The 12,545-nt window shown below is 42.3% G+C and overlaps 1 protein-coding gene across 1 annotated transcript; it reads left to right on the forward strand.

Moving 5' to 3' along the window:
- Positions 1-215: 215 nt before the first annotated feature.
- Positions 216-2,650, forward strand: LOC104942495 (polyadenylate-binding protein 1). Its single transcript, XM_010767725.1, has 4 exons — positions 216-278; positions 814-913; positions 1,143-1,264; positions 1,994-2,650. The coding sequence occupies exons 1-4, from the start codon at positions 248-250 to the stop codon at positions 2,116-2,118; spliced, it is 378 nt and encodes a 125-aa protein (XP_010766027.1). The 5' UTR covers positions 216-247; the 3' UTR covers positions 2,119-2,650.
- Positions 2,651-12,545: the final 9,895 nt, after the last annotated feature.

The raw sequence follows: 12,545 nt of genomic DNA on the forward strand, positions 1-12,545 counted from the left end.
TCCCTGACCTTCTTCTCACCTAAAAGTCAGCTATCTGGAATGAATACATTTAAAAATGAGAACAAAGGACTATGGTCTCGTTTACTGTGTGACCAATTCTCAAGGCCTCTCTTAGGGTCTACAGGAAATGAATCATTAATTTAACAAGACTTTAACTGCATTATATCTGAGGCAAATCTCCCTTTGGGTTAATCAATAATGGTTTTTGCAATTAACAGGGGAAGCCAGAGACTCAAGGCCTCTCCAGATGTCTGGGAACTGCAAGGCAGAGGTCACAGGTCACATGTATTATACCTACCCCCAAATAGCCAAAAAACCCACCCTTTTGATTACACACAAAAGTGGAAGAAAAAGACTATTGCGCTAATCTACTTTCACTAAAAATGGGACATCGTTTCAGGAATATATGAAAAAACCTCTCTAAATTTAAGAGAAAAATGTACTTTGTCCCTTCAAATTTAACACACATGAATATATAAGGTGACATTAAAATGAATATACCAGAAATACGCTGTATCAAACTTTCTGCCTGCCTCAACGGTCAACTTGTATATATTTGACTTTTTAGTTCAGTTTTATTTTCTATTTTAACATGTTAATATTTATGTTTGCTTATTTTTTACTGCATTGTGCAATGCCTTTGTTAAAAATGGCTGCTGTAACGAAAACAATCCAATTTGGGATCAATAAAGTTGATCTTGTATCTTGTATGTTGGTGTCAGCAATGAAGTATATCATCATCTATATTTATATGCAATTAAACGTTCAAACTAATGTGTAATGTATGGAAATACCCTAACCCTTCTCTAAAAGGTATGCTACTGGAGCAGCACAAGGACGCAGTGTTACATCTTCTATCAGATCCACATCTGCTGGAAGAGCAGGTGACCTTCGCACTGAAGACTCTTCAAGAGTATGTGGTGTATTACTTGTGTTGCATTTCAAATCTACAAAATAAAAGATTAAGAAATATTCTAAAGAACGGAATCATTCATGAAATTATCATTTTAAATCAACATTTTAATGTAGAGCAGTCTCTTTGGAAAATCTCAATTGAAGTTTGTAAAGATATGCCAGCCCCAAATATTCATTTCTTAAATGATAGTTCATGTTTGAAATAATATTCCTGACTCCTCCGTCAGGCAGAACATGGAGGAGACGGAGGTCAGTGACTGGTCGGACGCTGAGGACGCAGAGAGGCTGGGGGAGAAGATATTCTCCCTGGTGGAGGGGCTGGACCCTCAGCATGCTCATGACATCACAGGTGACCTGAGGCTCTGTAGGGGCGTCTCCTGTTAGAATCAGGACGCTGTTGTGGTATTCTTATGTGGTCTCAGTACAAAGTGAATTCTTCTATGGGTACCTACGTTTTAATGTATTCAGCTACTGTTAAGGAAATATTAGCTTAGGTACTAGCCTTTGACCGAGTCCACCATTCTGTACCCCCCCTGTCTCTCTGCCCATGGCACAGGCAAGCTGACACAAGATGGTTTACTGGCTAGGGACATCTGGTAGTCCACTTTATCAGATGTCCCTTTGGTATACATTCTTAAGCCGCGGACAAGATTATAGTGCTTAGGCCTGTTTTATATTGATTAATGTTGATTGTGCCCATAGAACTAGTTAAAGTCTCCGACTGGAAGAGAGATCTTCAGAATTGGTCGGGCAGGAGCTGTCCCCTCGTGGTTGCAGCACATGTCAATTCTCCTACCATAATTTTGAATAAACCTCCAGTCTCACATCAAATTCCAGCTCTACCTTGTTCTCGCTGTGTTCCGAGTCCTTGCTCCAGAAGTTTCTATTTCAGCTACTAAAAACAAAAGAAAACCAGAACAATATAAGATGTATTGTAGCACTTATACTGGTGTATCCATTTTGCTAACACAGGATTCTTGCTGTTCTGAGTAAGCATCTCAAGTAGCTTTGGATACAAGTGTCAGCTAAATAAAATGATACATATTTAATGAACATTGTTGTGCTGGTGTGTGTGCAGGTATGCTGCTGGAGATGGAGCCCGCTGCTCTCCTTCAACTGCTCAGCAACCACACCCTGCTGCAGGCAGCTGTTCAGAAAGCTCAAGCAGCCCTGCACCCTCGGAACCAAACTCTCTCCACTTAAACACAAGGGCAGCATTTGAAACACACAATAAGACATTTATAATGATAATATAACGCTGGGAACAGCTTGCACATCACTCCAAGAGATCATGGTAATACAAGTCCCTTTTTTTTATACTGATTGTTGAGCGCATTTTGTGAGTCTAAGTTTGATTGATTTGATTTACTGTAAATAATTGAATAGTTGAGAAAGCACAAATTGATATTGCCCCCTTACTTTCATCAGAATCATTGTTGATTGAATATGTTTACTGTAAAGTAAAAAAAAAGTGCTTATCTAATGTTTGCCAACAGAAATGCTGTGTCAATTGATAGTTTTTGTACTGTACATAATGACGTGGTGAACTGTCTTTGCTAACAGAAATACAGCAGATTATATAAATGGAGGACCAACTTCAACATTGTCACACCGTGTTTAAATTGCATTTGCATGAATTGTATCTAACAGTAGAGATGAAATGATAATCTATTAATCAAACCTGTAATCCCCTCCATCACCATCTGAATTTACAATACACGGAGGAGGAATAGTTTTTGGTGTAACTGGTGATTGAATTTCCACATCACATAAACGTGTTTTAATCTGCCTCCTCCTTTGTGTGTGATTGGCTAAGGGGTGGAACATCTCTAAGCGGTTGACCAATCACAACAGAGCCGGCCAGCTAACCAATCAGAGCAGACTAGGCTCTGGTTTGTAGTACATATGCCGGGCCTGTAAGTGGCACTGCTGCTGCCACAAAATACACCAAAAGCAGCGAAGAAGACCCCGGAGCATGGTTGCCATGGTTGCCCTTCAGTTTATTCTCCGCGGTGGACGGCGTGTTCTCCTGCTGTATATCTCTCCGGTAGTCCACCCACCAGCAGATGAAAAACACTCACCTCTCCGCCTCTTCCAAGGGACGAGGGGACCATGGGGCAGAGTTTCAGTTAACATTTGTTTCCGCCGGTGTCGGTACCATATGTGTTCGGGGTACCATATGTGTTCGGTGCCGCAAAGCTAGCATCGCAGCCACTGCTCCGTTTTCAGAGACTTTGCACACGTTTTTCACAAACATTTTACATTGTTTTTGTTACTTAGTAACAAAAACAATGTAAAATGTTTGTGAAAAACGTGTGCAAAGTCTCTGAAAACGGAGCAGTGGCTGCGATGCTAGCTTTGCGGCACCGAACACATANTTTAAAGCTCAATAAATAACAAAGAAGACCTCTGACCGGTACTTTTCTAATTTTGTACAGAAGATTTCAACTTTAACGGACATGTTGACAGGTGTGAGTACCATATATGTTCGGGGTACCATATGTTCGGGGGCCGTCTCTTACCAATGACGTCACGCATTGTACGCATTGTGATTGGGTGTACGGTAATTTACCCAGGGGTGCTCGGGGGCAAATCACATCTACAGATCATGACGAACCGAATTGAAGTATTCCTATACTCCTAGCGTGTGAAAATGTTTGTGAAAAACATGTAAAAAAAAACATGAAAACGGAGCAATGGCTGTACGCCATTGGCTGGACGGCAACTCAAGAGGACCATCATACACGGTCAAATTCCGAACATTCAAACATAGCCTACACTTCATTCTTTACTTTGTCCGTTATTATATGTAGAAGATATTACTTTTTTCTCCGTCATGTTGTTTCCATAGCAACAACTTCAAACAGGAAGTTGACCTAAATTACATTTAAGACACTGCAACGAACNGTCCCGTGGGTTAAATGCGCGTTCATAATGCAGAAGGAAATAACTCTCAGAATAACGTTATTAGCACATTTTTACAACTTGAGGAACTAATGTTTTTAATAAGGGCTACTAGGTAGTTTATTTAGTTTAAAAAAAATTATCCAACGATTTACAGACCACTCTTTCCCCATGTAAGTCAATGGGAAAAAGTGTTTCCGGGCCTGGCAACCAAACGGAAGTGTAGTACTGCCGTTTGGCCACCATGAATATTTTCATCTGAGTCCGGCGCACTTCCTGGGGGCTTGGGGCAAAGCAGTCAATATGGCCGCTCAAAGCAGCTTGACTTTACAATGTGTGTCCGTCAAGGAAATCTCGGCCGGCAGCCATCATGGTCTGAAATGACCAATGGACATCGAGAAATCACTAAGGACCTACCCACCAAATAAAAAAAAACATAAACCACGTGTCTCCCATCAGTTTACGTCTGTGAGAAGAAAGAGAGAGACAGAAAATGGTTTAAAAAAAAACTTTACAGTCGCCGACTTCGCTAGAGATTTTTTTCGCTAGCAGCAGTAAAGATAGAGCCTCAGAACCTGAAGTCTGAAGAAGAAGAATACAAAGACAACAACAAGGATCCATTTGGACATGGGTAAGTGTAAATATTACAGGCTAGTGTACTGGCAATGTGTTGGGAATACCGCGAAAAGTAACAATAGGTTTATTGATATATTTTTTATCGATAGTCATGAACTTTTTCTTGGGACAAAATGGACTCTCCATTAGCAAACGTTTACTCTGTGTTAACGTTATTTTGGTGTGTAAAAGTGAGATTACATGTGTAGATGATTAAATTAATCATTTATTCGTCCCACAACGGAGACATTTACAGTGGCTATAGACATGTTTTTGCCCCACGATTATTGTATCATACTGTTCTGTACAGATGAGGCTGTCATAGATTTATTTATATGTGTGCCTGTGATTATTTTATCGTACTGTTCTGTACAGATGAGGCTGTCATAGATTTATTTATATGTGTGCCTGTGATTATTTTACCGTCCTGTAGCCTACAGATGAGACTATGTAATCAGATGTAGCCTATGTATATGTGTGTTTGTGATTTTATACTGAATGTAAAGTAACTGGAAATACCTGTTTGTGAGAGAGAGAGAGAGAGAGAGAGAGAGAGAGAGAGAGAGAGACTCCTGTCCAACCTCCCAAACTTTATTTTTATGTGTGCATTGTTATTTGTGCTTGAGCAACATTTTACTTGAACTTTATTTCAATGCAGTAATTATTGTCCTACATTTTAATTTGTTTTACAGAGAGGTTTCACAGCTGCCTAGGCCTAGTGGCCCACAGGCGGCGTTTATCCAGGAGCCAGAACATCCATGTGACGGCCCCCAGGTCAAGATCTACCATGGCTCAAGGGCCTTCACCAGAGCCATCACCACCAAGGACCAGCAGACCAGCATCACTACAGCTGCCTCCACCTCCATCTGCGGCTGCAGCTGTAGTGATGCTGGTCTGCTGGTCCTTGGTGGTGATGGCTCTGGTGAAGGCCCTTGAGCCATGGTAGATCTTGACNATCCTCTGTACAAGTCTTTTGCGTACAATGTAAAACTTGGGCTAATTGAGTAAAGTTCAGTCCTCTCCTGAATCCTAACATCAACTATCTGTTAAAATAACGGCTACGGTGTTATTCGGACGCAAAGCCTCTAATCTGGCGGGTAAGGTATGACACTTCTTAATTCCCCCTCCTCTTCGGTTGATCTTTCTTCTTTGGGGGTTTTGTTATTAACTTTAACTATCGCCTATGCTAAGTAACTTACGATATGTTCATAGTAGCACGACTTGCACACCTGTATATGATTTGCTGCCCCACACACTGCTTCAGTATAACCTTTCGCTTAACTTTCCAAAATCGTCTCCTATACGTCACCCTCTTCCTTCCTTTTTTTATGTTTAATCTTAAATTCCCACTCAACGCCGGGCCAACCTCCTCGACTAGATGACGTAGTATTGGCCAAACTCCGCCATCAAATCCCCTCTCGAGAGGCCGGGCTTACCACTATGGACTACACATATTATGCTGGATTGCTCTTCCCGAACCCGGCGCAACCATCACGCATGAGAGGGTACGTATATAGAACAAAACGAACCCCTCTTTGAGGACTTAAACCGACTAAACGACCCACACGACAACACAATAATAAACACACAAAGAGAAGAAACATAAAGGAGGGACAAAGAGAAGAAGACTAATAAAGAATCACAAACAGTCCTAACAATAAACCAGAAGGAACCATACAGAAAAAAGCGACTCGACGAGGCCCGACACAATATACCCCTGACTAGAGGGCCGGGGGACTTCTGATTACAGCCGTTCCTCATAAGCCGAGGACTAGCAGTGACTCGACGACCGAGGTACACTAACCGAATCTTAACCTCTGTAGACATAACACGATACTACATAAAAATAAAAAAACTTATTATTTAAAGTATCAATAGCAAATTAAGAACACCTAACAGTTCCCCTCAGGAGTTTTTTGGGTTGTGCTTGTACGTGTCGCTAGGTAGGACGTGGTCGTTCGCCAAACACAAACGTCCAAGTCACCCTAAATTGCCTTTTGTTTAATAGCACTCCTTAGTTGCTTTATGTATACATTTTAAAAGAAGACTAAAACCCTAAGCAATAAAGTACATATACTGAGCCTTAGTGTAAACACACACGTAACTTTTACGTTCAGACACCTAGGCGCTTTATATTCACCACTTGGAAAACGCCTAGGACTTAATTGTTCACACCTTAGGAAGACGACACGTAACACATAAGTACTCTGACGAGCTCGGGTAATGAGTCGCTCATACCGAGGACTATCGAGCGCTCGACGACCGACACAATATCCTAGAACTCTGATTACACCGGCCTCATTTACCGAGGCAACTATCGAGCGGACTCGACGACCCGACACAAATATACCGCGAGGACTAGAGGCCGGGAGGACTACTAAACCAACGCCCCTCACTCCGGAGACAAATCTCTTGCTGCTCATCTCTTTTACTCTCTGTAACGTACACTCATGTTGGCACAGACTGCTCTATATTAATGTGGTGGTTAGTCAATAACGCAAGAATGGTCAATTCGCAAACTCCCTAGAAACTAATGGTCATTTCACGCCTATAGTCCACCTAGACATCTCCACTTAACGTCTCCTACGTTACGTATAACGTAAAGTCCTCCTTAAACGAATTCTATAACCGTCTTCGTAAAAAACCAATTCCGCCTTTTAAGGGCCCTATTCTTTATCACCCTGTACCAAGATCTAAGACCCAGAGTACGCGTCTTTACAGTTAGTACTGCACTCATTCCCGTCTTGGAACCTTGCCAAGACCGATGATTTATGTGTGTCGGAGGCGTTAATCTTACCGAAGTCTGGCATCCGACATTACCGACCGGCGGCTTTTCTATTTAGCTTTTCGTTTATGGAGAATACCTAGCTTCCACATTCGTCTGCTCACCACTTAAACGGCTAACTCTTTCCGTATTGTTTCGGTTTGGTTTATCCCGAACGTCGTAACGCAGATCCATACCTCTCTTTTAGGGAATGATTCCAGACTGTCAGTAAAATACGTTTTACCTTTACATTATCCGACAGACGATAGCCCGTGGCCTTAAGACTGACAGGAAAGCCTATACCGAGATTCTTTATTCCAAACTGACGTCCTACTCTCTTCTACGACCACTTCGACCCCGCAGGCCATCGGCAGATTATAATTTAGACTACGCCGCTCGGTCCGACGCTTACATTCGAGGCCCGAACTTACGGCCAGTACGGCACGTTATCGTTTATTTCCGGCGTGTACAACAGAACTATCATTGTCCAATCTCTCGTACGCATCACAACGTCTTGTACCGTTTACATATGTCCGTTGTGCGAGGTGGCAAACTAACATCTGAATCGGGTCGGGAAAGGAGTATTTCTAGATCGACTCAGCTCCATAAGCAGTATCCTAACCTAAAAATTATATACTCCACCTACCCCCTTAGACTAGCCAGCATCTACCGCAGACCCGTATAAGGAGGCCTTTCGGACTTTCAGCTTTGTTCTCGTCTCGCAGTCGCTTCCGTTCTCCACTGGTCCGCCCGCTCTGACATGACCTACTTCAACACCACTAACTCTGGTACACTACGATGAGGAGTCCCATACTACAGAAATCGCCTTCCCTGTTCGGGAAACAACTTTGTGTGATGATGACGAAGCAACACGTTATCTTGACTTTACCACAAACGACAGTCTCTACCGGGGTATCGCACCTGTTCGATGCCGATGATCCCATGTAAAGTACGTAACGTCTCCTACCTCGCTCTACCCTGTCTACCCCCTGCCGGTATTCGGACGATTGGTGAGAGGGACCTTTTTAGGGGGCTTTGGGTGCCTCCCCGTGTAGGCACTTTGGAATGACCCTCAGCTCCTTGTCGTGGTCCAGTAGCATCTTCGTTGTCTCTACGGCAAGGGTGCACCGTTGCTTCCACCTGTCTTCGCATCTAGCCTCGCCGTCGCGGGAGCAGATCCCTTTAGACCAACAACTTCAATAACTGTCTTCTACGGTCGTATTCATCCGCCCTCTGAATTCCTCGCGGGAACGACTACGGGCTCCTCCCTTTTCGTCAAAAACAAAAACACTTCCAAACAATCGGAGCGTCACCCTAAGAGCGATTAGAGAGCTTAAAAGCGATAGAGAGCTTAGTTTCGCAGATGAATTATTCTTCAGCAGATTGTCTACCTCATGTCTCCTAAGAGTGAGCCACTCGGTTATAGGTATGATCGCGGAGCTCTGCCACGCGGCCTCAACTATACGTCCCTGACGAAGGACGTGCGGTTTGCAATTAGACTGCCGTTTGTTAATTTATAAAACGCAGGATAGACTGAAGCGTTTGTACAAGGTGACGCCCTCCCTACCCTACCCTTGGATAAAATTTTTACGTAGTCACTACAGCCGAAACCGTCTCGGTTCGCGGAACCGGACACTCAAACTATCGCAACAGCTGCCTCCTCATCACTTGCACTCTTTTGAGCTATCTTACTCCGATAACTGCCGACCTCTTTCGGCCTTGCTCCCGACTCTCTAACTTTTACTCGAAAAGAAGGGACTCATGAATTGGCGACCAACGATGGGGCTCACCCGAAGAGACCGCTTTATGGCTCTTTCTACCCCTACATTTACCGGGCTAATGTCATATGGGAACGACTTGAGGAAAGAGATCGTCGGACCTCTGCCAAAGCTTTGGGCATATGGTTCTTGTTTCAAAAACACTGCAGCATTTTATTTATTTTTTTGTCCTGCTTTTACAACATACAATATAAGCACTCCTATGTTGTTGTTGTTGTTGTTGTTGTTGTTGCAGTACTTTACCGTATTTTTAGCTATTAACATGATTGCTCATATTTCAAGCCATATTATTCCTGACCCCTTATTTTGGACCAGCCACCATTCAAAACTATTAAACAGCCCTGCTATATATTATGACCATTCTTTACTTATTTATAATATTGTTCGAATGGAGTAGTTTGAGTTGTCTGATGAACTTGATACAATTTTACTTTTTAAAATACTGATGTGTTTATTCAAACCATTTCAACACACAATGTCATGACTTTTTCAAGATCTTTTTGACAAACTATACAATGACTTTCTTTAATATTTTTAGAAATCCTATACTGACATTGCAGACAAACTTTATAATATAATTATTAACTATATACTATACTTGGACTTTTTTCAAGATACTTTTAAAATACTATACTAGTACTTTTAAAATAAATGTTCGGACATTCTACACTGTGACTCTTTTTTAAATGATATATAGGAAATACTATACTATGATTTGTTCAACATACTGGTGTATACAATCACTTTTTTTTCATATTTTGACTTCCTTCATGATATTTTCATAATATTCTATTCTTTTAACTCCTTTTTCTCTATATTTTCAACACGCTATACTATGACCGTTTGGACACTATGTTATTTACTATTTACCTTTTTTATTTTAGATATATTTATTTTGCTATGTCTTTTATCAAGATATTTTCGACATACGGTTAAACGCATTTCTTTTTTTTACATACATGAAGTTGGCACACCTTAACCAAGCCAACCAACATTAGCTTGTGGCAAAGCCAGGGCGACAGCTAGTGATGTGACGAGCCGAGGTTTCGGAGCACGGTTTGAGTTATCCAGGAAGTTTTTGGTGAAGCGTGTATTGAGGCTTTTATCGTTTTAGGCCAGTGACTGCTTCAGATAGTGGCTCAGAGGGGTTCAGAGGTGCTAAACCACTGACACTTCACAGTTTTATTACAGTCATATGGCCCCTCCTGTCACGGATCTACATCATGTACATCATGTACACATGCGATATGCAATAACATCTTCAATGTTACAATGACAATATCATTAGCAATAAATTAAAACAAAATTAAATTAAAATAAGTAAGTAGCCTGTGTCGAATCTAACAAACAAATATCTTATAATTTCTTTATCATTTAGGCAAAACATCTTAATGCCCCATTCATAACATTTCTGGTACCCTAAACAAAAACGCCCATAAATGTTCTTTCTTAATAGTGTCTGAAACTCCTTACTAGTGAACTCAGTCCCGTTATCTGATCTAATGCATTTCACAGTCCCATAGGGAGCTACATCTGCCAGATACTTCTCAGTGGCTTGAACTGCATCACTCTTCGCTTTCAGGAAATAAACAAACACTGCCCCTGTTCACACATCTGTAAATGACTGCATGGACTTGAAGCCATTTATGGACTCGTTGTTAACTGGACCAGCTAGATCAGTGTTCACCAACTTAAGTGGTTTCTTTGCTTTATCGGTCAGATCTCTGTTTCTCCTTTGGGTAAACTTTCCCTCTACATGTATGCATACTGCACAATATTTATCAGGCTTACGTCTTTGTACCCTTAATATGTATACTAGTTACATCCTGCAGCTTAAAACATCCTCATAATCTCATGCCAACCGTTTGGATATCATGGCTGATATGAACACTTATCTTTCAAACATCACACTGTTTGCAAATAGTACATCTTCTTACATACATAAATGTCGAACCTGGTACCATCCGGTAACATCAGAACATCTTTACCCTCGTCGAAGAACACCTTTGCGCCGTTAGATGTAGCAGACTTCACGGAAAAGAGTTCTTGGGGGTACGATGGGATGTATAGTGCGTTCTTCAGGGTCACTTTACACCGTCGTCCCTCGCTGTCTATAAGACACATCTCTGCTTCTCCTCTGCCTGGCGCCACCCCGAAGGTACGCTTCCCATCTGCCAATTATATGCTGTGTCTCTCCGGCTCGAAGGTGCTGTCAAAAATCTTGAATTTCTTCTTATCGTTGATGATGTGGCACGACGCTCCCGTGTCCACGATTAATCCTTTTCTGTGGGTCTGTAGTTGTTGTCTTTGTAGGCTGGTCTCTTCAGCTTGCACTTTGAGGGTGTAGTCATCTCCTCCCGCAGCTTCTCCGGTACCATCTGGCATGCTCGCGCACCGAGCGGCATCACCGCCGTCCTTCTCTTTGCTCGCTTTGTCTGTGTTCCCTTTGCTTTTACGAAAGCTACACCAGACTTTCTTTTGCAGTCATCCTTTCGGTGGCCCTTCTCTCCGCATCGCCAACGCACGCCAACGCGTTCTCCGTCGCCATCGGGGATGAGTTGTTTGGCGGGCTTTCTCCTTGTCGCTGCTTGGACCCTCAGCACCCTCTCGCTCGTCATGGTTATGAACAAGGTGACAATCCGGGGCCTGCCTTTTCCAATGTAGTACTCCCGTAATACTCTGAGACTTTCTCGGCCCTTGTCCTTCGTGTCTCTGAATATCAGGCCTAAACTGATATTGTCGAGTAGCGGCGCTAACTCAAAATAGGCGTCACCATTGAGCTTGTTGTCTTGAGCCCTCAGTGCCGCGGTCAGTTCTCCAGTGGGTGCTCGAAGGATGGTCTCCTTCAATCCCACTCCGTGCATGCAACACAGCATCCTCTCTTCCCAGAGCTCATACTCTTCTGCTTTCCCGTCGAACGTGGGCCACTTGCTCTTCCTGGTGGTTCTATTCGCCAGGGCTTTTGCGTTTGTAGCTTCAGTAGCTTAGCTTAGGTCCTTGTTAGCGTAGCTTTAGCTTCCCTCGGTTCTCCCGATGCTAAAATAGCTCAACAAGTGGCTAACTAGCTACTCCTATGCTAACCGTGCCAACAGGCAATCTTCTGGCTTCGTTATTTCACGCGCACTTCGAATCTATGACTTATTGTATTAGGACTGAATAATGACTTCATATTATACATACCAAGGTGCACAATACAAATTGAGCATTCAAACTTTTTTTTTCAACCAACAATTTATGATAAATATGTTTTTTTCAACCAACTATTTATATAAATATAAGAAACTGGAAAATCTCACTATTTACAATATTGAACATCAGAACTTTCAACCAACTATTCATTATAAATGTCAAAACAGTGTCAAGGTCTTTGTCTGTCTTCCAAGACAGTGGGTCTGGCTGCTGTGAAGATGGGGGTGATGGTGCATGGGCTGCTGTGTAGGTGGGGGGTACAAGTGCTACATCTGATTACAAAGTCTCATCTGTACAGGACGGTAAAATAATAACAGGCACACATATAAATAAATCTATGACAAAGTCTCATCTGTACAGAACAGTATGATAAAATAATC

The sequence above is a fragment of the Notothenia coriiceps genome, unplaced genomic scaffold (genome assembly GCF_000735185.1).
Source record: "Notothenia coriiceps isolate Sejong01 unplaced genomic scaffold, NC01 NC01_scaffold00004621, whole genome shotgun sequence".
In the NCBI taxonomy this organism is placed as follows: domain Eukaryota; kingdom Metazoa; phylum Chordata; class Actinopteri; order Perciformes; family Nototheniidae; genus Notothenia; species Notothenia coriiceps.

Bases quoted from the DNA above. Each gene is read 5' to 3' on its own strand.
- LOC104942495 (XM_010767725.1), top strand. From the start codon at position 248: ATGTCTGGGAACTGCAAGGCAGAGGTCACAG. The intron at 914-1,142 runs GTATGTGGTGTA...CTCCTCCGTCAG, and splicing joins GCACTGAAGACTCTTCAAGA to GCAGAACATGGAGGAGACGG. The intron at 1,265-1,993 runs GTGACCTGAGGC...GTGTGTGTGCAG, and splicing joins GCATGCTCATGACATCACAG to GTATGCTGCTGGAGATGGAG.